This window comes from Physeter macrocephalus, chromosome 18 (genome assembly GCF_002837175.3).
Source record: "Physeter macrocephalus isolate SW-GA chromosome 18, ASM283717v5, whole genome shotgun sequence".
NCBI classification, from domain to species: Eukaryota; Metazoa; Chordata; class Mammalia; order Artiodactyla; family Physeteridae; genus Physeter; species Physeter macrocephalus.
In genome coordinates this window covers 43,242,650-43,265,451 of record NC_041231.1, presented here as the reverse complement: position 1 = coordinate 43,265,451, position 22,802 = coordinate 43,242,650, and the positions used below count along the sequence as shown (strand labels likewise).

Below are 22,802 nucleotides of genomic sequence, written 5' to 3'. Positions count from 1 at the left end.
GCAAAGACAGGAGTATGTTGGGTCACCCGCTCTGGGCAGGAGTCCCCTTTATTTGGGTTCGCTGCTGGGTGGCTAGACGCTGCAGATGGCCCTCAATATGGACCAGGAGGGCATCCAGCATATGCAGGACCCCAAGGAGTAGGGCACGGTCAGAGATCGGGGTCCGTCGTTTCCAGGGTGCACAGGGGTTAGCCGTCACCTGCGGATGCTGAGGATAGGACCAAGAGGCAGGAGTGAGAACAGTGGAACAGGACAGAGGTGTGGTGGGAAGGGGGACTTAGGGTGACGGAGGATCGTGGAGGGTCTGCTGTGGCCTAGTATATGGTCAAGGGGCCCGTGGAGGCTGGATGAGGAATAGGGATATTAAAGAGGGAGGATGGGGCAGGGTACTACCCATGGGAAATGGCCAGGGACTGTTGGGTGTGGACAGATGTAGGGACCCTGGGGTGTGCGTGATGGGGGAGGGGCAGCAGGAGGCCCACAGGACATGAGTAGGAGGATGGGTAGAGAATTATGAGCTCATTGGGTATGAACAGAGGTAGGAGGCTGTGGGGACAGAGCAGTGCCATGCTCACCTCACTCTTAGTGGCCTGTGAGCGCCGCCGTTGCCTCACCGCACGGCTGAGCATCAGCATCATGGTAGTGGCGATGGTGACCCCAGCCAATGGGTAGATGCGGTTCACCCCCAGGCCCATCCAATGGCCAGGACAGCCCAGGCTGCCCTGGCAACCCTCCAGGCTGTTTGGCTGGCACCCCCAGGGCTGTAAGTCCAGCCCCACCTGGTACCACAGGGGCCGTGACCAGGTGTGGGTGCGGACAGGCATCGCTAACAGAAGCAGCCATGGCAGGAAGGACTGTGCGTGCAGCATGGCTGCTGCAAGTACTAGGGGCCGGAACCTGGGCGCCTGGCAACGGGCAAACACTCCTCCCCCAGGGGCAGGTGAGGCAGTAGGTTCCAGCTGGGGCCATGGCTTTCAGGAGGGGTGGCCTGGCCAGAAAATATGGGGCGGGGCGGGGGGGGGCGGCGGCAGGGCAGGATTCCAGGGCCAGGGAGGAGGGCAGGCTTGGGGCCCAGGAATGAAAGAATGCCTCCTTCCCCCTCTCCCTCCTCCTCATCTAACATACAAACCCTAAAATTCTAACGCCCACAGCTCCTAATGCTGCTCTCCACCAGTGGCAGCACCAACCACAGGCCAACCAAGCTAAGCACACAGCTCCCTGCTCCCCTACGCCCAGACTCAGCCCCATGGTCCACGTCGCAGCACAGTGAGCACTCAAAAATGTGGGTGCGCACTCTCTGAATAAAGCCTGAAGGCTCATCCTGGCCTGTCAGGTGCTCTGTGCTCTGGTCTCCCCTCCTGCCTCTTGTAGGCCACCCTGGTGTTCTTTGAACACACCTGCTGTTCCCTACACTAGGAGCACTGTCCTAGAAAGAGAACTCTCACAGCTGGATTTCAGCTCAAGTGTCACCTGCTCCCTGAGTCTCCCTCCCATGACCATCCTGGGTAACACAGTCCCTTCTCTTTCACATGACCCTGTTTTATTTATTTATTTGGCCGCATTGTGGCATGTGGGATCTTAGTTCCCCGACCAGGGATTGAACCCGTGCGTCCTGCAATGGAAGCACAGAGGCTTAACCACTGGACTGCCAGGGAATTCCTGACCCTGTTTCATTTTCTTCAAAGCATTTCCAAGTACAGGTATACCTTGGAGATACTGTGCTTCGGTTCTAGACCACCACAATAAAGCGAGGTGCACAAATTTTTCAGTTTCCCGGTGCATATAAAAGTTATGTTTAGCGGCTTCCCTGGTGGCGTGGTGGTTGAGAATCTGCCTGCTAATGCAGGGGACACGGGTTCGAGCCCTGGTCTGGGAGGATCCCACATGCTGCGGAGCAACTAGGCTCGTGAGCCACAACTACTGAGCCTGCGCGTCTGGAGCCTGTGCTCCGCAACAAGAGAGGCCGCGATAGTGAGAGGCCCGCGCACCGCGATGAAGAGTGGTCCCCGCTTGCCGCAACTAGAGAAAGCCCTCGCACAGAAACAAGACCCAACACAGCAAAAATAAATTAATTAATTAATAAACTCCTACCCCCAACATCTTAAAAAAAAAAGTTATGTTTACACCACACTGTAGTCTATTAAGCATGCAATAGCATTATGTCTAAAAAAAGGTACATACCTTAATTTAAAAAAACACTTTATTGCTCAAAATTGCTAACCATCATCTGAGCCTTCAGCGAGTCACAGTAGTAACATCAAAGATCACTGATCACAGATCCTCCTAACAAACATAATAATAATGAAAAAGTTTGAAATTACCACAACGTGACAGCGACATGCAGTGAGCAAATGATGTTGGAAAAATGGCACCAAAAGACTTGAAATCGACTCAGGGTTGCCATAAACTTTCAATGTGTAAAACACACAGTATCAGCGAAGTGCAATAAAACAAGGTCTGCCTGTATCTGCAAGTTCATGTTTGAGGTTTACCTTCCACTCCAGTACATAGGTTCAATTAACCAGTATTTACCAAGCACTTCCTTGTGCCCGGCGCTGTTCCTGGTGCCTGGAGGCAGTGTGACAAAGAGCCCTGACTTCCTGGGCAAGGTTTTGGGAGTGGGGAAAGGACAGATGATCTGTGAACACAGAGCAGGGCACTGACACAGGCCAGGATAGAAATAGCCAGGCAAGAGGTGCCTCTGTGACTTGCAGGGCAGGGCAGCCTCTGTCCACTGGTCCAGCACAGAGCCCAGGACCTGGTCGGGACCTGCGAACGGCAGGCTCACTTGTTTTGGCAGGTGACGTGAGCCCAGCACTGTTGCAAGCTGTTTGTGGCATTTACTCATTTAATACTCATTGAGGAACCCATGAAGTGGGTATATTACCATTTCTGCTCTCCTGATGAGGATACTGAGGCCCAGAAAGGTTCGACCCCCACAACCCTGGCCCCCAGTCACTCAGTATCAGCTGGACTGAAGGCCCATTGCTGCCCACTGGGCCACATGCCCAGATGTTGGTGTTTTATGGCAGAAATCAACACGTGGTTCTTGGCTGACGGTGACCTGCAAAGCCCAGGTGATCTAATTATACAAATAAGCATTTTTCCCCAGTAAATCAATCATGCACATTCTTTCTTTTCTTTTTTTTTTTTTTTCTTTTGGCTGCAGTGTGCTGCTTGTGGGATCTTAGTTCCCCAACCAGGGATCGATCGAACCCTCACCCTTGACAGTGAAAGCGTCGAGTCCTAACCACTAGACTGCCAGGGAATTCCCATATTCTTACTTCTCAGTGCAGACCAGCAACACCTGTGAATACCCTGTGCTTCCTCAGCTGGTTGCTCAGGTGTTCACACCACACCCTCCAGGGGCTGCCCAGTAGCGCCAGGCCTGCCCTGCACCTCATCAGGGGTCCCTGAGAACAGGTCATTCCTGAGAAGCAGCTCTGATTCCAACCATTTTACAGCTGAGGACATAGGTGCTGAGGGCTGCGCGTGGCTGGGGAGGAACTTGGACCTGGGACGCCCCCACCCTGGGCCTAGCCCCGCAGCTCTCCCTCCTGCTCCACACTCCTCCTGCCTGACCCTGCCCTCCCCGAACTTTCCCCCCAGATTCCAACCCCAATTCCCACTTTGGGACATAAGAAGGATCAGGAGCCAGGGCTGTGGACTATACCCTTGCCCCTGCCAAGCCCCCACCAAGCCACAGCAGAGCCTGGCATTGGGCAAACAAATCTTTATTCCTGAGGCTAAAAACATGCATGCTCCTCCAGCTTGGCCAGTGCCTTATCCCAGGCCTAGAGCGCTGAACTTGGAGTCCCAGGACCTCCATCCCTGAGTTATGTGCATGCGTACGGAGGGGACTCCTGGGTGACATCTGGAGGCAGCCCAGGGGTAGAGGGTCCTCACGGGTACCCGGTTGCAACCTCCAGAGGTGGGCAGTCTCAGGCAGGGTGGCAGCACGATCAGAGTTTGGTAACCTGGGCAGGGAGAGGAGGAGAGGCTCCTGTCAGTTTCTGAAGGACACGTACTACCTCCTCCCCCGGGAGCAGCTACCTCTAAAGGCAGGAGGGGAAGGCAGTGGATCCACTGGGGGCAGAGCTAATCAGAGGCAACCAGGAAGGGTGGACTTCCTGGAAATGGGGTCAGGATGGGACAAGCAGTAGATAAACAAAAAGAGCTCAGCAACAGAGGTCAGCTCACCAAAACAGGGTTGACGGGGCTGGACCTCGGGTGTTGGAGTGCAAAGATGACAGCATCGTGGACAGAGGCAAAGAGATGCTGCTTGGTGATAGATGCATCGAAGAAGTGCCCCGCCTCAAGCTGCGTGACCACGGGAGCTGTAGGCAAGGAGTTGGTCTCCCCTGACCCGCAGAACCCCCAGGAACACCCAGGCACTGGCGGAATGTCACCCTGACCACCACCCCTGAGGCTTATAGCTAAACACCAACTCTTGACCCTTGACCCCTCCCTCCCAGGACACCTCTGACCTCCAGTTTCAGAGAAAGACTTTTTCCTTGTGCTGCCTGGCAGATTCCTTGGCCAGAATCCCCACCCCCTCCCCAGACCGCTCTTGCTGTGTCCACCCCACGCACAGTGGCAGGCGGCCATGTACACCTCCACCTCGATCTCCCGGAAGTCACGGAAAATCTGCAGCAGAAAAGGGGGCCAGACTCAGAGGGAGGCTCAGGGGCTCTGAAGGGGGACTTGGGCAGGCTGGGGGGAGGGAGTTCAGAGGGGGAGCTCAGAGGGTTGGGGGTTAGGCTCAGAGGGCTCTTGGAATTAGTTATGGGGTCAGGGTTGAAGGGCCTTGTCCTCCCCCAAGGCCCTTCTTAGGGGTGCCCCTAGACCCTTACATTCTTCAGGCTCTTGAGACACACAGTGTCCACGAAGGAAAGGGAGCTCAGGTCCAGGATGAGGCTGTGGAAATCTGGCTGAGGCAGGCCCAGGGTCTTCAGTGAGGACATGTCTGGGGCCTTGGCATCTTCTTGACCCCTGGCTGCTGTATCCTCTAGCTCAGTCCCTGCGCTCACCTGCTGGGAAACCAGACACACTGCAAGGGCCGCCCACGGGGGGTGAAGGCAGGGAACATACACAGACATGCAGAGACACACAGGATCAGACGTGTAAATGGCCACGTATATGGGGCATGCAGTGGACACATGAGGATATGGAGACAGGGAGCCTGTATATAAAGACAGGAGGGACACATGGGGACACACAGGAGAGGGTGCCCAGACTCCAGGAGCACACACAGACATGCATCTACTGCTCTGTTACCTCCTGGGCCCATACTTAATAGGGACACTTAAGAAGGAAGGGCATCAGAGACCACACCCCATCCTCAGTCAGCCAGAGTGACGGACTGAGGATGGGGACAAATCAGAAGAGATACATGGACACACGCGCACACACAGATATCCTGGCACCCTGCCTGAGTCTTTTTTTGGGGGAGGGGGGTGCCGCACGGCATGTGAAACTTCCCTGACCAGGGATGGAACCCATGGCCCCTGCACTGGGGGCGTAGAGTCTTAACCACTGGCCTGCCAGGGAAGTCCTGCCTGAGCCTCTGAGATTCATGTACCCTTTGATCCCAGATTTTTCCCACATGCCCAATCCCTCCCCTCTGCCCATGAACACAGACTGCAGAGTCCTGCAGAATGCACAAATTCAAGGTCTTTGGCTAGGCCTCAGATTACAGACCAGAGGGCCACAAGCAGAATTCTATGGCATATCACTAGAGATCTCCCTGTAGAGCATCTGATCCATCACTCCACTCCACACATGGGCACTCTCATCCCTGCAGCTCATGGTTGGCCCCTCTCCCACCTCCAGCCTCACCTTGGCCTTGGAGCCCTCCACATCGTTGCTCTCGATGTCTGTGACACTGGTGTTGACATTGATGGAAATGGAAGTGCCCTTGGAGGCAGCAGCCTAGGCCAGGAAAGAGGGGGACCAGGAAAGAGGTGTCCCAGGTGTCATATGACAACCAGGCCTTGGCCTGGTGTCGTCCCCTGGCTTTGGGCAGGCAGGTGGACTAGGAGCTGAAGCTTGGGACCCAGGGCAGCCAGGCTGAAGGCTGTGGGGTTTTGACCTACTTTGGGAAGAGGACTGTGATGGTTCACACCACCATTGGCTTCAGAGGCAGGAGAAAAACAAAACTGCCCGCAGAACCCTGACCTGCAGGGTCGCTGGGGGCATCAGGGAGAGAGGAGGAGGGATGAAGAATGAGGGTGAGAAGCCAGGAGGCTGGGATAAAGGCCGGTGGGGTCAGAAGGGCCCCTGCCTGTTTTGGGAGCTTATTCTCTTTCTGAAGTCGCTTCAGCTTTAGCTCCTGCTTCCTGAGCAGTTTCTTCTTCTGGGAGATGAGGTGGTCCACATTCACACCGCACTAGAGCAAAGGGCAGGGCAGGGGATGTGGAAATTGGGGAGGTGAGAGACCCTCTGCCCCTCCCCGTGTGGACCCCAGGCCTCACCCTCTGCTTCAGCGTGTCACTGTAGAGCTCAGCGTTGGCAAAGTACACGGTGGCCGAGGAGCGGAAGACCTTCACGCCCGGGACCTCCCTGGCCTGGGGACGGGTCAGGTTGGGGGTGGCTGAGCCCTTGTCTCTCCTAGCTGCATCTTGCTCTCTTTCTTTCCTCCCCTGTGTACCCCGTTACCTGCCATCACCAACCCTCTGCTTCCCAGCCAACAGAGGCCTGGCCTGTGGCCCATGCCCTCCCAGGAGCTGGTGGGGTCATCCTGACCCCTCAGCTGGGCCTGTCAGAGCTGCTGCTTCTTCCTCCAGGGCATCCTGAACCTCTCCCACCCCATCTCCCCTGTCCGTCTGCCAATACCCAGGCCAGGTTTCAATGGCTCTTAGCTTCCGCTTGGGTCTCCAACCCCAGCACTGGGGTCTGTTTTCTGTTTGTGGACAGAGAGACCCTCCTCAGCTGCCAGCCCAGCCAAGCCTTCCCCAGCTCCCACCTCGCTCAGGACACTCCAGGTCTCTGCTCGGCCTTTGGGCCTGAACAATGTCCCTGCGCCACCCCCCAGCTGAGCTTCTCCCCTCATGTCCTTCCCTCACTCTGCCTCATCATACTGTGCTCAGCCTTCAAGGCTCCATCAGGGAAAATGAGCTTGTTTTATTCCAGAGCCCCCACTTTTGTTCCCAGGGCTTGACGTGAGACTTCTCAGGAGGTAAAGGACGGAGATTCAGTAACCTCACTGATCAGGTCAGCAAACAGCCTCCCCTACATCCTCATCCTCGTGCACCAGATCCTGCCCCTCTACATTCCTGACCCAGGGCTACTCTGCAGGACGGGGCTTGTACTGCTGCCTCTAAGACAGACTCCTCCCCCAAGCCCTAAGGCCTATACTCTGAGTATGGGGGTCAGAGACCCAAATTCCTCCCTTGAAATTCCAAGGACCAAAGCACCCTTAGCGCCCCACCCCCGTGTCCTTGCCAAGTACGCAAGGACCTGATAAGGGATGGCCCCGTCTGCCTCTGTCCCACCCCATCCACGCCATCCTCTGGCTTAGCCCCTGCCACTCACTTCTGAGTACTCTGCCACGTCTCTGTAAATATCTGTGTCTGGCACCTGTCCCAGGACAGAGTAGTGGGGCCTGTGAAAGAGAGAGTGTGAGAAGAGGGGGGCATTAGGAGAGGGGGCAATGAGGGGGTTCTAAGGAGCCTTGGGTCACCCCCCAAGATGTGGGAAAGCTGGGGGAAACCAGCATGGACCTCACTCCCTCACCAGCTGGAATGAGGGGGGAACCAAAGGGGTGACTCACAGCTGTGTGCGGACCACCACGAGCAGCAGGGAGAAGACTACCGCAACTGCCAGGCCAAGGTCCAGGTTCAGCAGGATGGTGGCCACAAAGGTCACCAGCCAGATGAGCTAAAAATAGAAGGGTAGTAGTCAACAGGGTCTAGAAGGGTCACTGGGGCTGAAGGCCCTGACCCCACCCCTGGGCTCCCAGGCCTCTCACCAGATCCACTCGATTTGCCTTCCAGAGGGAGCATGTGTCGGTGAACTGCATCAACATGCCCTTCAGGTTCACGATGATGGCAGCAGCCAGGACTGCCTGCGGGAGGGGGAGGGTCACCAGGAGCTACTGAGAGGTGCGGGATGCTGACCACCCGGCATGAGCCAGACTGTCCTCAAGCACCTGGGTATGACCCCGAATGACACTAACCACCTCCTGCCCCCGAACCTAACAACTTGGGTCTCACTCTCAAAGGTTCTTACCCCTGCCTGTCAACTCCAAATCTCAACCCAGAGATCTCAAGCTTGAAAAACAGGGCATGACCCTGTATCCCTCCCCCTCACCCAGGCCCTGACTGACTGATCTGAGTCCCTGGCCTGGCCAAGGCCCTCAAGCCTGGCTGGGTGCAGGATGGCGGCTCACCTTGGGCAGGTCTTGGAAGAGTTCTCCAAGTTTGACGATGATAATGAGGATGAAGAGGGAGGAGATGGCGCCAGCCACCTGTACAGTGGGAGTGAGTGGGCAGATGGGTGGGCTGGAGTGTAGGGGAGAAGAAGGCGAGAGCAGGGGGAAAGGGGGAGTAGGGGGGAGGGGGGAGAGCAGGGGGTAGGACCACCCAGGCAAAGCAGTGTGTGTGTAGATGCACACCCAAGCCCACACCTGCAGCCCACCTGTGTGTTGCCCCCGGTGCTCTCCTGTACCAGGCTCCGAGACATAGAGCAGCTCACAGGGAAGCACTGAAAGATGCCCCCGATGAGGTTACTGAGGCCAAGTGCCACCAGCTCCTGATGGGGGTAGTGCAGGTGTGAGGACACATCACTAGCAGTGTGTGGTCACTGTGTCCAGGCCTATGCATCCCCAACCTCCATCCGCACTCAGCAGCCCCCAAAGACTTGGCCGCTGTCCCATGTGTCCTGCTCTCCCACCCTCAGTCCCCCATGTGGCCCCAGCACATCTGTTTGCTGTTTCCCTGTCTCCCACCCGATACCCCATCCCCCCAGGCCCTGGGGTCTCTGTACACCTGCCCCCTCTGTGTCCCACATCCCATTCCCCAGACCTGGTTGCTGTCCACCCGGTAGCCATGCCTCAGGGCGAAGATCTTCCCCAGCGAGATGGCAATGGCGAACCCAACCACAGCGATGGCGAAGGCATTTCCCACAAGCCTTGCGAACAGCTGGGGGCTGGGGGCCACTGGGGGCACCAGCCTGTGAGGGGCATCTGTGAGGCCAAAGGAACGTTGTGGCCCTGGCCACCCAACCCTCCCTGACCTGACAGGGGCCGGAGCTCACCCTGCAGGGATTCTGCCCACGACGTCCACCCCAAATCTGTGCTGCAGTCCCACACCGTAGGAGATGCCTGTGGCCCCGATGAGCTGCGGGGAGAGGACAGAGTCAGGGGAGGTAGGTGCTGGCACCACCGTTAAGGGGGATGGAGAAATCACTTTGGGCGTAAAGAGAGAGGCCTGAAGCGAAACCTTCAGAGGGGTGGGCAGAAGTCAGCGATAGGGTAAGAGATGGACACCACCATTTTGGGAAAATGGAGATGCTGTCAGGGGCTGTCGGCTGTGGTCCCCCCAGTCCTCAGTGCCCATGCCAACTAGTCTTTTAACCATCTGGGGGACGTCCACAAGGCAGGGACTCCTCACTTGCCCTTCCCCCTGCCCACCCCCCACCAGAATTCGAACCGTGAGCAGCTCCCCGGGGAGCGGCATGGGCAGTTGTCGCCGCAGCTTGTCATTCAACAGCTTCACCAGCACGAGAACCACCCCTGCCACAACTGCGGTGACCATGGTGCCGACCACAGTCTGGGGCAGCTTCCAGCAGACCTCCAGTACTGTCTGAGGGGAGGGTGGGTCACAGCCAGCACTCAAGGTCCTGGGCCCACCCACCCTTCCCTCCTCCCACCCTTCCCTCCTTCCACCCTCACTCACATAGATGAGGGACAGCGGCCCAGAGCGGCTGCTCAGATGGAGGCCAAACACATACTTGAGCTGCGAGACGAAGACCTGCACAGACGCGGCGGCATGGGCAGTTGTCGCCGCAGCTTGTCATTCACCCGATTCACCAGCACGAGTACCACCCCTGCCACAACTGCGGTGACCATGGTGCCGACCACAGTCTGGGGCAGCTTCCAGCAGACCTCCAGTACTGTCTGAGGGGAGGGTGGGTCACAGCCAGCACTCAAGGTCCTGGGCCCACCCACCCTTCCCTCCTCCCACCCTTCCCTCCTCCCACCCTCACTCACATAGATGAGGGACAGCGGCCCAGAGCGGCTGCTCAGATGGAGGCCAAACACATACTTGAGCTGCGAGACGAAGACCTGCACAGACGCGGCTGTGGTATAGGCTCGGACCAGAGGCTCTGACAGATAGGTGACCACGAAGCCGAAATGGACCAGGCCCAGCCCCACCTGTAGGGTGCACAGGGCAGTCGGGGAGGAGAGGGTCCTAGGGGTGGCCAGGGCAGAGCCCAGGGCAGGTGGGAGCAGAGGGGGATGAGTGATGAGGAAGAGGAAGATGGTGATGGCCAGACACTCAGGGGACCTGGCAGATGGGGTGAGGGGTGGGTCTGGCAGTCAGGGGCCTGTACTCCTGACTGCTCCGCACCTGGAAGAGGCCAACAAGGACACTGAGTGTGGAGGCCACCTGCACCCGAGCAGCATCTCTGGCCGCCACATCGACAGTGGAGTTCGAGGCCTGCAGGAAGGCTTCATCCGGAGCCAGTGATTCTGTCACAATGCCCACCATCACGGACATGACAGCAAAGGTGCCTGCAGGGGCAGATCAGGGTGGTCTGAAGGGGAGGGGGCACTGCCCTGCCCTGGAGTCCTGGCCTTAAGGGAGAGGCCAGGAGACACCCAGTTCTAGACCCATATCCTCAGACTTGCTGTGCAAATAGAGGCAGCGCTGGCAGTCAGGTATGAACTCTAAGTTCAAAGGCTCTTGAGTGTGGCTAGAAATGTTGGCCCTGCATCATCTACCTTGTCCCACCTGTGTCCACTGTCTCAGGACCACTCCCACTGTGAAAAGTGGAATGGGGAAGGGGGCATGGCCTGTCTCAGGCTCTCAGGTCTGTGCCAAGTCTGGGCCCCTTGAGTTGCTTCACCCACCTGTATCCTCCTGGGCCAGGGCCTCTAGGTAACCTGAATCTGTCTCCACGGTCAGAGGCCCAGTCCTGCCTGGAATGACTCTTGGGCCAGTCTCCCATTGGCTTGGCATCAATGCCTCCCTCCCTGTTCCCTGCGTTTCCTTGCCCTGCTCAGCCCTCCCTCACCCTGTCCTCCGTGGGGAATGTGGGCATCCTCCTGGCTCCACTCACCCACGGAGATGTGCCGGGAAGTGCCGAACAGGAAGTAGATAAAGACAGGATAGAAGGAGCTGTAGAGGCCAAACACGGGGGGCAGTCCAGCCAGGAGGGCATAGGCCAGGCCTGGAGGTGGAATGGTAGCAATGTAGACTTGGAGGCCAGGGTCTTGAAAGGATGAGGAAATCCCAGCCCTGGGTCATGGGCCATAGTTCCAGGGGCAGGGGTCATGCTTTTGGCTTTTGGCGGAGGGGTGGGGGGAGGCGGGGGCAGGCAGTGGTTCACAGATTACAGGCCAGGGCCTGGAAGGGTCGGGGTCATCATCCAAGGGTTGAGGGTACAGTCTCCATGTCAAGGGTGGCTCACCCTGTGGTAGCTGCATAATGGCCACACTCAGGCCAGACAACAAGTCACCCAGAAGCCAGTCACGCACAGGATACTGGGGTAGCCAGGCCAAAACTGGGAAGTACTGGAGCAGAAGGGCTCGGGCCCGAGCATGGGAGCACCTGGGGACACAAGGGTAGGTATCACAGACAGGGGCTACCTGAGTCCTGCCAGTGCCCCCAGTCCACCCCACCTCAGCCTTACTGAAACCAGGTTCGCCACTGGAGGGTCCCAGTTGCTGAGCTCCGGCTCCCCAGCTCCTCCAGCTGTTCTTGGTTCAGCAGTGGCCGCTCCACATGGTAATCTCGCCTCCTCAGCTCCATTGCCTGCGTTGTGGACAGCAGTGCCTGTGTGTCCCTCTGTCTGGGTGGTGAGGCCAGAGACACAGTGAGGGCACTCCTGGCCCAACCTCCCCTAGACCTCCACCTGGGACCACAGAGTCACCCACCTGACTTTTCTAGGTCCCAAGATCTAGGTAGGTCCAACCCCCCAGCTGGCTTCTGCAGGCCCTATGCCCAGGCCCAGGAAGGGGTAGTACCTGAACTTTGGCTGGTGGAAGACTCTTGCTGGGCCAAGGTCTCCCACAAAGAGGCAGCAGGATGAACACAAGCCACACTTCAGTCCAGCCCTGAGTGTTCACCAATCTAGGTTCCAGGCTGACTGTCCCTCCCAGCCCCCGCCCCCCAGCCCCAACTCTTCTCCAGCCAATCCCAGTCCAGTCCGAGTCCTTATCCAGCTGCCCCACGAGCCCAGCGCATGCTGTCTGAGAGCACACACAAGGAAGGAATCCAGCAAACCAGGCAAGTCTCTCTTCACATGAGAAGACTTTATGAGAAGGAAAGTGTTGGGGCTAAGATTGTCCCCGGGGCCTCCAGCCACAGGGTCCAGGTTGTAGACCTGGACAAGCTCAGGCCTAATTTGGGAAAGCCAGGGGATGGCTCTCACCGGGAGGGAGAGTTTTCCCCCTGGAAAGAGAAGCCCCCATTTCAAGGGGGGACAATCTCACCTGGGAATAGATTTCCGGCAGGATCTCACCTAAGGAGAAGCTCTCACCTGACAGGAAAGTTTTCACCAGCTAGGTAAGTTCTGTCCTGGGGAGAATCTCTGATCTGCCCAGTGGCTACCACCTGATTAAGGGAAACGATCTCACTTGGGAATAGGAGATCTGGGGGGGAAAGGGGGGCAGGCAGTTCTTACCTGGGGGAAGCTGTCCCAAAAATAGTTCTCACTTGGGAATAGGAGCTCTTGGAGGGGGAGCGCTTACCTGGGGGAAAGCTTTCACTAGCAGGGAAAGTTTTCACCTGCCAGGAAAGTTCTGATCTGGAGGGTATTCTCACCTAAGGGAAGCTCTGACCTGGGCGAGGCTCCCACCTGTAATGGGAGAAAACTCTCACCTGGGAATGGATCTCAGAGGGGGGAATCTTACCTGGAGGGAAGCTCTCCCCTGCTGGGAAAGGCTTCACCTATCAGGAAAGTTCTGATCTGTGAGAAGCTCTGACCTATGGTGAGGTTCCCACCCGAGGGGCAGGAGCTCACCTGGAAAGGGCCCCTAACCTGGATGTCCCCGTTGAGCCCTGTGGCCCCTCCTCTGTGAGTCACTCGAGGTCTTTAAGGGCTCCCACTCCCGCCACCCCTCCCCCCGTCGAACCCGTGCTTGGAGGGAGGGGCTTAGATCCTTGACCCCTCCCTCTAGGAGGGCCCAGCGGCCAGAAGGGCCGGAGCGTACATTCCCGGACAAGTTGCGTCCCTGGGTGGACCCAGGCCCCGGTTATGGACACTCTAGCGGCCACGTCCCGGGCCCCAACGCGCCGCACCGGCGCACCTCCTGGGCCGGGGCTCCTCCGCACACAGCCGCCGGGAGGCGGCCCCCGGCTAGCCCTCGGACGGCGCTCGAGCGGCTTTCCGCACAGCCTGCAGGGGCTGAGATCGCGCCGGCTCCCGCCCCATCCCTCGCTACGGTTGGGCAGCCGCCTGCAGAAAATCGACAAAGCGGTAAACCTAGGCGCGGCAGGCGGGAAATGCCTGCTCGGGACTCGGCGGTACCCTTTCCGAGCTAATGCAAGCCGGGAGCCTGCTCGGGGGCCAAGGGGTGGCCCGCGCCTCGCGGACTCGAACACTGGGAACCGGGGCCCCGCCCTGCACTCACCCCGGCGCTTCCGACAGCCCCATGGCGGGTGGGCAAACCGAGAGGCGGTAGTCCCCACACCTCGAGCGAGAGGCCGCTGCGGCCAGAAAGGCGGGGCCGGGACGGGGGCGAGGCCTGAGGCGCGCTCCCAGGGCCCAATCCCCGGGCAGGACGGGGAAGGCTTGGGCCAGTCAGCGTGCCGGGGCGGAGCCTAAGGGGCGGTCTCCCGGCGCTGCGAACCCTGAGGAGGGAAATTTAACCCCTTCCTCCCCCTGCGGCTTGGCTTGTGCTCCCCCTCGTGGCCCGCCTAGCTCTCCTCCCTGAGCCGGTTGTTACCGCAGAAGTGGGACTAAGGACCCGAGCTGGCCTGGCCGTAGCCACGGCCCCAGGTCCCTGAGTAGGGTGGGGCCGATACCACCAGGTCCCGGCTTCTTGCGGAGGGTCCCCGCGGGACGCGGAGCAGGATGTCTAGGGTTGCGGCTGGTGACCAGAGCCTTATCTCTCCGTGTGGTATCCGGGTCCATGGGGCCTCTCATGCCTCCAATTGAGGGCGCCACCCTCACTCAGGCTTTCCGCCTGAGACCTGGCACTGTCTCTGAGACCGAAGAGGCTCAAAGGCCTCCCTTCAACGCTGGGCACGCCGACATTAAAGGCTGCGAGGTTCCCCTCCCCCGCACATAACACTGGCCCGGCAACAGGCCCGTTCTGCCTGAGTTCTTGAGGAACGCGATGTCCTGGCAGCTCCAAGTCTGAGAGGCTGGCGGGGGGTCAGTGCTGTCAACGGGCTGAGGGCAGTTCCTAGGGTCGGTTTGATGGCCAGGGCAAATGCCAAGTCAGGGCTGCAGGCCCTGCGGACTGAGGAAGCCATCATGTTCCTGCCTTGACCAGGCCTTACTCTCAGCACCTGTGCTCATACTTCAGGCCCAACCTCAAGGCGAAGGGACAGAATTCAGGATGAAAGAGATAGAAACCTGGTCCAAATCTCCAATGAAATGAGCTAAAAATAGCCGAATATTCTTGGGGAGGGGGGAGGGGGCAGTGCTCAGATTTCTCCCAAAGGTCAGCCCAGCCTGAATCATTCATAGCCACCCTCCTACCCCCCACCCCCAAACAGAATGAGGCAATAACCATTTTCTATAGAAGTTTATTCCCAAAACAGAGCGCGGCTTCACGGAACAATTTACACAGACAGGAAAAGGAGCCACTGGGCTGGAGAAGGGGGGACCCCCAGAGAGGGGCATCTACAGAACCTAGGACATAGCAAGGACAGCCCCCTCTCCCCACAGCAGGCCCCTCAACCCTTCAAGGGCTGGGGTCACTCTGGGTAAGGAGAGCTGGGGTCCTGGCTGGCGGGATTTGGCACCAGTCAGTAAAGTAGAACTTTTAATCTCCTTGGAAACTGCCTCCCAAGAGTATGCATGAAGGAGGTGGGTGTCTGCAGGGACCCTCCACAACCCTGCATGGCCACTGTTCCCAGTGGGAAGAGGATGCCTACTCTCGAGGCCTTCTAGGCCTGCTGTTCAGCAGGGGACTCAGGGGTGACCTTTGGCCTGGGAGGGCTAGGGGTTAGAAACCCCTCAAGATGGCCAGGCTCAGGGTCCTCACAGGTGGGTCCTCCAAGCCCCTCTCCCACTTTCTCTACCTTTCACTTGTAAACGAAGGGAAAAAAACATTCTCAACTGTAAACAAAGTGTAAAAGTTCAAAGTTTTAAATTGTAAACAAAGGTGAAGAATGTTTTAAGTCTTGACCTGTAAACAAAGTAACAAAATTTTAAAGTCCCCAGTTCTGGACATCAGACAAAGTAATAAAAGTGAGAGTTTGTGAACAGGGTCCTAACAGTCATTTTTCCCTTTACAAGGGAATAAAGGAGGGATGGAAGAGTCACTTCCTGCAGCCCGGGTGCCTAGGGCCAGGGAGGCTCCTGTAAACATGGGAGGCAGTGGCACCTACATTCTGAGTCTTTAATTCCCTTGTTTTTGCTCCCCTTGCTCCCCCTCCTACCCCACCCTTCAGAATAAATTCTAGCAGGGGGCAGTGTCAGGGAATTAAATGGCACCACAGACAACTTTTGTTCACAGCAGGGGCAGGGGCTGTGACCCCTCCATCCACCCTCTGCAGGAATGTCTGAATAGAGGCCTGAGCCCCTCCCCATGGGAGAAAGGGAAGCCTTGATCTGTAAACATGACATCTGCTGCTCCATCAACGCTCCACAGCATCAGTCCTGGGTCATAAGGCAGTAAGTGGCAGGGACTCCACATAATAAACACACACATCCACGGGGAGGGGCGGCATGAGCGAGCGAGCCCCTGTGAGGAGGTCAGAGGACCCCTGTTTCCAAGACCAACCCCCAGTCCCAAAAGTTTGGCCTGTGGGACATCCAAGAAAAAGCAAAGACTAATTCTGCACTTTGGGCCCTGACAATATTCAGATCAACCAGGGAATGGGGCGGGGGGAGAATTTACCCCTCCTGTCTGAATCCACCCCAGTAAGATGAGAGGAAAGAACAATTAAATTGCCAGGGACCCAAATGGGTGGAAACTCTGCACCTCTTTCCCTCTGTCCCCCTCCCCCTCCCAGCCCAGCCTCAGAACCCCGGGAGACAGAAAAGCTGAAAAATAACATAAGCATATTTCTCTGGTTACAAAGGTACAAAACGTATAAAAGTCCTCCCTTCAGCTCCCTCATTCCGTGCACATGTTACACGCTTGCTCACATGGACAGTCAGCACTACAGCAACAGAGAGAGCTGGGGGGCGGGGGTATAGGAGGCTGCCATGGGGTCAGCCCCCAACTCCTGGAGTCTCTTCTGTTAGCCCAAATCCTCCACCGCCCTCGGCTGGTCCTCATCTGCACGTCTGCCCCTCAGGAGTGACCCTCACTTCTGGGAACTCTGCAAAGATGAATGTGGAGATCGAAGGTGGTTGCTGAGAGTCAGGTGCCTCTGGACTCCCCCACCAAACCAGACCTGGGCCACCTCCCCCATCACCTTCGCCTCTCAGTCCCTAGCGTGCTTATGCCCATTCTGGGGTTCTCAGAGCCCTTCACCCATTCTGGACCCCCAGACTCACCAGCAAGGCCCCTTGGCTGGCCACCTATGTCTTTTCTCTAAGCACTTAGTGAGCACCTACTATGTACAGACTCTGTTAAGCACCTAACAGATTTTGTCTCAAAAATCTCCACACCTCAAAGAGTTTGCTACCACAGACATACTTTGCAGATGAGGAAACTGAAGCTCAGAGAGGTCAAGTGTGAGTCCAGAGCCTGAACCCCTGCTCAGTTACCTCAGCCCTCCCCCAACAGACAGACCCTAAGGCTAGGCTGCAGGAGGACCTAGGTGGTGCTCACAGCTCCCTCTCATCCCCACCTCAGCATCCTTCCAGAGCCCTGGACACCAGGTCCCCAAATCTCCTGCCCCTCTCTCCTTCCTATCTTCTCCCCCATCTCTGCTCAGGGTTTTTGTTGGTCTCCTGCCCCAAACCCAGGGTCTCCTTCCCTCCACCTACAGAAAGCCTTCTCTCACCCTACAGACCTCCACAGAGCCTGACCTAGCTGTTCCTTCTTCTTTTTTTTTTTTTTGCGGTACGCGGGCCTCTCACTGCTGTGGCCTCTCCCGTTGCGGAGCACAGGCTCCGGACGTGGACGCGCAGGCTCAGCGGCCATGGCTTACAGGCTCAGCCGCTCCGCGGCATGTGGGATCCTCCCAGACCGGGGCATGAACCCGTATCCCCTGCATCGGCAGGCGGACTCTCAACCACTGCGCCACCAGGGAAGCCCATGTTCCTTCTTAAAACTCAACTCTGCTTTTGGCTTCCAAGACCTGGTAATTCCTTGTTCCTCCCCACTCCGTCTCTGACTCCTGTACCCAGCTGCTTCCCAGGTATGTCTGCCATCCCCTACTCTGAGATGCACCGGGTCCCAACTCAATTCCTTTGTGTCCTACCCCACAGTGCCCATAGGCAGGAGGAACTTAACATTGACTGAAGGCGTAGGTGAATGAATGATTTCCTCTCAAAGTAAATTCTTCAGCCTGGCACGTAAGGCACCTACATCCTGGCACTACTTCTGGTCCCTCCTTATCCCATACTACACCCTAAGCAAAGCCTCCCAAGCAAAGCCTCCTCGCCTCCCTGCCCCTTCCACATACCAGGCTACCTCCAGCTTCTAGGCCTTGGCTCCTGCCTTCCCCCCTCCACTAGCTCAAGCCCTTTGGAAGGCACCTCACTCTCTTCCTTAGTCCAGGAGGTGCCGGCCCCAGTCATACAGCCAGCAAGTTCTTGCTAATCACCCCATTCGCTGCCAGATTTCTGCCCTCAGGCTGTGGAGCTCTGGCTGCGCAACAGCTGGGGTAGCCCACGCTCTCTGCCAAACCCCACCCCATTCTGTGGCAGAATACAGGGCAGGATGCATGGGAGGTTGCCCTAAACTGATGGGGGTCTGAGCAGGTGGCCGGACCCTGCTTACTCTGAGTCGGGTGACAGCTCCGAGATGCTGTGGGATGTGGCAGAGCATGGTGTGGAGGGCGCAAGCGCAGAGGCTGTGGCAGAAGGCGTGGCAGTGGTGTGAGGGCCCGAGGGTGTGCTTGAGGACTGCACGGCGGAGGAGAGAGCTGAGGAGTTGAAGGAGGCGAGGATGGAGGAGAGAATGTCCAGCTGTTCTGTGGAGGGGCCGTGGCTAGGGCCACTGGCTGGGTCTCCCCTAACTCTGAGCAGCTGCGGGGGTTGCCCAAGGCCTTCTCGCGAGGGGTGCCGGCTAGGCACGTGGTCCAGCCGCTCCCCTGAGTTCGAGCTCCTGGACAGAGAGTCCAGGGGCCGGGATGGCAAGAGGGGGTCTCTTGAGAGTTGCCGCTGGGGAGACAGGGGCAGAGGTGGGGGCTGTGGGTCAAGGTCCCGGGCACCATGGGGCGGGGGCAACGTGCTCAACCACTCGCAGGGCGCCCCTAGGTCCAGCGCATCCCGTGACCCAAAGCGGCCAGCCACGGCACCAGGGTAGTCCCTGGGTGGCTGCCTCCGTGGTAGGGTGCTGCCCCGATCCCTGGGCTCCAGACGGCCTGGCATGGCATCCAGGCGTTCCTGGGAGCCTGGCCGACTCAGGGGACGCAAAACAGGGGCAGGGGCCTCCAGTCGTTCACGGCTCAGCTGCCGCCTGAGGAGCAAGTCCAGCTGTTCTCGGGAGGAGTAGCGGCTGGCTGGCTGCGAAAGGCTGCCAGTGGCCCCTCCGGCATAGATGCGACCATAGGAGGCAGCTGGCACAGCACGGTGGCCCAAGGTGGCTGCACGGCACCAGGACAATTCAGGGGCGCCCCGGGTCTGTGGCACCAGCGGGTACTGCAATCGGTTCTTCAGGATGCCTGTGGGAGGAACAAACGGGGGACAGTGTGTGTATGGGGGCCAGGAACTCCCTGGGTCTAGGGATGCAGCAGCCTCTGGAATCCCTGTGACACAGGGTTGGGGGCAGAAACCCTTTGGGGAGGGGGTACAGACAGAGGATGTTCCTGGGAATCCCAGAGAGGCTGCAGGATAGGGGTAAGAGTGAGGCAGCAATCCCCGGGGTCAGGACAGAGGCAGTCCCCGTGGTGCAGGGGTAGGGGCAAACCTCCCCCCAAGGTCAGAGGAGGGGCAGCCCGCAGGCCCTGGTAATGCAGGCCAGGGTCAAAGAGGCAGGAATGCCCAGGGTTGGGGCAAGAGCAGTCCCTGGGGTCCCTGTGATGCAGGGGTGAAGGGAGAAACCCCTTGAGTTGGGACAGGGACAACCCCTTGGGGCCCCTGTAAAGCAGGATAAGGTGGCAGAAACCTTCCAGGTTAGAGCAAAAGTTCTGAGATCTGGGGCAGAGCAGCCCCTATAGTCCCTGCAAAGCAGACTGGGGTTGGGGGAGGGGGAGGAATCCCCCCGGTTGAGGCAGGAGTGGCCTCTGGGGTGTCCGTGGCGCAGGCCAGGGTATGCGGGACAGGCAATTCTCAGGTCAGGATGAGACAGTCCCCTGGGACTGTGAAGCAGCGCAGAGGAACAGAAACCCCCATATCAGAGCAAGGGAAGCTCTCAGGATCCCTGTGAGGCTATTTGGATTAGGAGGATGAAATCCCCTGGCTCAGGGCATGGGCAGTCCCCGGGGTCCTTGAGGCACAGGCCAAAGTCAGGGATCCATACCTTTTCTCTGGCGCTGGGCCCGACCCAAGGAGGTTTCATCTCCACTGGTCAGGGCCAGGTCCGGCTGGTTGTTGTTGGCTGCGTCCTTGCTGGTGTCCAGTCCCAGGCGCCTTTCAGAGCCCCAGGTCTGCAGAGCACAGGGAGCAGCCTCACATCCCCCCAGGGCTGGCCAGTAGGACAAGAGATCATTGCCATCCACATCTGTGGAGCCAGGGCAGATAACAGGAGTCACCCCAGTGACTCACAACCCCTGTGATCCAGACTCAGTGGCCCCCTAACCCTAATGACTCCTGAAATCTGGGTCTTTCTCGTGGAGCAGAGGTAGGAATAGGAGAGTGTGTCTCAGAGATCAATGGAATCATCCAGTGAGGGGGATACTGATAAGCTCCCCCTACTCTTGACTGGAGGTGGATAGAGCCTGGAGGTGGGGGAACCTGATGGCTGAGGGGTCAGGAAGACCAGGCTGAATCCCAGCCCTCAGGGAAGAGGAGGGGCTGGAGGGACGACATGTCACCCTATAACATCCCTGACCTTATTCTTCTGTTGCCTGGGCTGCTCCTGGGTCTCTAGCCAGCAGAACTCTGCTGGGAGGCTGGATGGGGAGAGGTATGTGGGGGCCCAGTGATGACCCCAGGTTCCCAATAAGTCGGTCCCAGGAATCTTCAGGGGATAGCAGGCTTTCTGAGTCACACCAAATAGAATATGGGGTATCTCTTGGTCGCCCATGGGGTCAGAGGGCCCCATCACCTTTGGGGTGTGTAAGGAGCCTCTCACTCTGGGCTGCCCGGCGGAGTGGACGCTGGAAACGCCCCCGCGTCCGGCCATTGTCCTCACTTTCTGAGGATGCGATGGACAGACTTCTCTCCTCCTCCAAGGACAGGTCACTGTCAGAGTCAGAGTCTGCACCTGGAGTTGGGAGATCAGGAGGAAGACACAGTGGTGGCCAGGGGAGGTGAGGGACTTGGGGGTCTTGAGAAAGGCTATGGCAAGGGGGTTGGGGCTTTGGGGAGAGAGCTTGGAGTGGGGGTAGGGACAGAAGGGCTGGGACTTGCCAGGAGAACCAGGCTTGGGTGGGTAGATGCTTCCTGGGGCCGTGACCTCGGAGGAGCTCACCCCAGCATAGTCAGCTGCTGCTCCCAATTTGGGGCAGAAGAATGGGGAACAGGGGAGAGACCCTCTACCTCCCTCCTCCCTGGGCCAGGCTCCCACCTCCACCAGCATCTCGATGGAACATGGCCACATCCAGGTCAGTGGGGCCAGCGTGAGCCTGGAGGCCGTGGTCAGTGTGGTCGGCAGCCGAGCCATGTCGAACCAGGACATTGTCCCTGGAAATGCAGGAGCCCCCCCATCAAAGAGGGATGTGATGGGGTGCTTTGGAGGCAGGTGTGTCCGTGAGTAAACAGTCAGGTGCATGTGGAATGGCTCTGAAGGCACCCCTGGGTGTATGGCAGGAGGTATCTGGGGCAGAGGCAGCAGCAGAGGCCCAGATGGCTGAGATGGGTGGAGCCACCCCGAGGACCTGGTAAAGTGGGGCTGGTCTGAGCTGTGTGCCCGCCTCAAGAGGAGGCCCCTCCCCTCACCTGAGGTAGCTGCGGCCCCGCTGGCTGTCTTGGTCCTGGGTCCTGCCAGAGCGGGCACTGCTCACTGAGGAGATGGTGGAGGCGCCCAGAGTGATGCGGATGAGGCCGCTCTCCTCGAAGAGGGCCGTGTTGTTGTAGGCCCCGGGGCCCTGGGGAGGTGGTGAGGACAGGAGTGTGAGCCAGCCTGGAGAAGCCTCAAACCCTGGCCTCCCGGAGCCCCCACCCTGACTCCCTGGCCCTGAGAGCCCCTCACCGTCCCAGGTGCTGGCCTGGCCTCCTCGGGCGCTGCCTTCCTGCTCAGACAGGCTGGTGTCCAGGCAGCCCGAGCATCTGCGTTCAGGACACAGAAGAGCAGCAGCACCGCCAGGCCCTGCGGGTCAGCAAGGATCATTGAGGGGATAGTAAAGGTCAGTGAGAGGTCAGAAATGAGGCAGAGGTCAGAGTAGGGCCACAAGGGGGTCAGGTAGGTCTGGTGTAAGTCACTGTGGGTCAGCAAGTGGGATCGGTCATTGCAGATTAGAGTGAGGCAGTGAGAAGCCCAAGGGGGGACCCAGTAAGGGAATCAGGGAAAGTCAGCAGAGGAAGTGAGAGGTCAGAGTGGCATGAGTGACCGGGGTCAGTGAAGGTCAATGTGGACCAGCAAGCGGCCAGGAGCCTCAGCACTGGTGAAGGTCAATCCAGGATCAGCAGTAGTCTGGTGTCAGCCATCAGGTGGGAGTCAGCTCTAGGCCTGGGGTCAAGGCCCTGGGCCCCACCCTACTGAAGCCCCATCTGGTCCAGGGTGAGGGAGGGGCGCCAGAGTTACCTGGAGCCCACAGAGTCCGGCATGGAGGTAGTGGAAGGCCAGGATGCTGTGGTTGACCGCCAGGAGGCCAAAGAGCCAGGAGGCACTGACCAGTAGAAGGAGTAGAAACGAGCTGCGAAGGGTCCTGCCGCGGGAACGTGAAGGGACACAGGACAGTGAGGGTCACACAGGGCTCACACGGGAGACATGGGAGGACACGCAGGGGACGTGGAGGGAAAGAAACTCACACAGAAACATGGAGGTCTCAGGAGGGCACTAGGGGAGTCGGGAGGTCACAGAAAGAACCAGGAGAGTACTCAGGGAACCATGAGGGGATATGGGGAAAGCAGAGAATGAAAGCTGGGGGTGGGGCATAAGAGAAAGCATGGAAGGTAGGTGGAAATGCATGGGGCAAAGGGCAAAATGAGCCACCCAGGCCTTGGGAGATACTGGAGAGACAGCAGGGCACAGACAGACCTGTGGGGCCAGAGTAAGGCAAGGGTGCCAGAGAGGGACT

At 58.4% G+C, this 22,802-nt stretch overlaps 3 protein-coding genes across 4 annotated transcripts; all 3 read right to left on the bottom strand.

Annotated features, from left to right (window-relative positions):
* TMEM89 (transmembrane protein 89) lies at positions 1 to 3,641 on the bottom strand. 2 transcript variants are annotated; one of them, XR_003676945.2, is made up of 2 exons: positions 2,182 to 3,641; positions 1 to 208 (listed from the first exon to the last, which is right to left on the bottom strand). XR_003676945.2 is itself a non-coding variant. In XM_007115367.3 (2 exons), exons 1-2 carry the CDS (start codon positions 867 to 869, stop codon positions 23 to 25), a joined length of 480 nt encoding a protein of 159 aa, XP_007115429.1. In that variant the 5' UTR covers positions 870 to 904; the 3' UTR covers positions 1 to 22. The 2 variants fall into 2 exon arrangements, 1 of the variants encoding a protein (XP_007115429.1); XM_007115367.3 differs by lacking the exon at positions 2,182 to 3,641 and adding an exon at positions 576 to 904.
* A 200-nt stretch (positions 3,642 to 3,841) lies between these two features.
* SLC26A6 (solute carrier family 26 member 6) lies at positions 3,842 to 13,883 on the bottom strand. Its single transcript, XM_055079616.1, has 21 exons — positions 13,799 to 13,883; positions 11,857 to 12,015; positions 11,635 to 11,774; positions 11,284 to 11,394; positions 10,572 to 10,735; positions 10,211 to 10,375; positions 9,651 to 9,803; positions 9,256 to 9,338; positions 9,024 to 9,171; positions 8,638 to 8,751; positions 8,390 to 8,467; positions 7,970 to 8,065; positions 7,772 to 7,878; positions 7,534 to 7,603; positions 6,474 to 6,566; positions 6,284 to 6,388; positions 5,839 to 5,931; positions 4,854 to 5,030; positions 4,593 to 4,647; positions 4,201 to 4,337; positions 3,842 to 3,977 (listed from the first exon to the last, which is right to left on the bottom strand). Exons 1-21 carry the CDS (start codon positions 13,819 to 13,821, stop codon positions 3,963 to 3,965), a joined length of 2,286 nt encoding a protein of 761 aa, XP_054935591.1. The 5' UTR covers positions 13,822 to 13,883; the 3' UTR covers positions 3,842 to 3,962.
* A 1,525-nt stretch (positions 13,884 to 15,408) lies between these two features.
* LOC114484307 (cadherin EGF LAG seven-pass G-type receptor 3-like) lies at positions 15,409 to 22,790 on the bottom strand. Its single transcript, XM_055080085.1, has 7 exons — positions 21,755 to 22,790; positions 21,502 to 21,650; positions 21,131 to 21,246; positions 20,669 to 20,827; positions 19,922 to 20,122; positions 18,239 to 19,124; positions 15,409 to 16,667 (listed from the first exon to the last, which is right to left on the bottom strand). Exons 1-7 carry the CDS (start codon positions 21,890 to 21,892, stop codon positions 16,640 to 16,642), a joined length of 1,677 nt encoding a protein of 558 aa, XP_054936060.1. The 5' UTR covers positions 21,893 to 22,790; the 3' UTR covers positions 15,409 to 16,639.
* Positions 22,791 to 22,802: the final 12 nt, after the last annotated feature.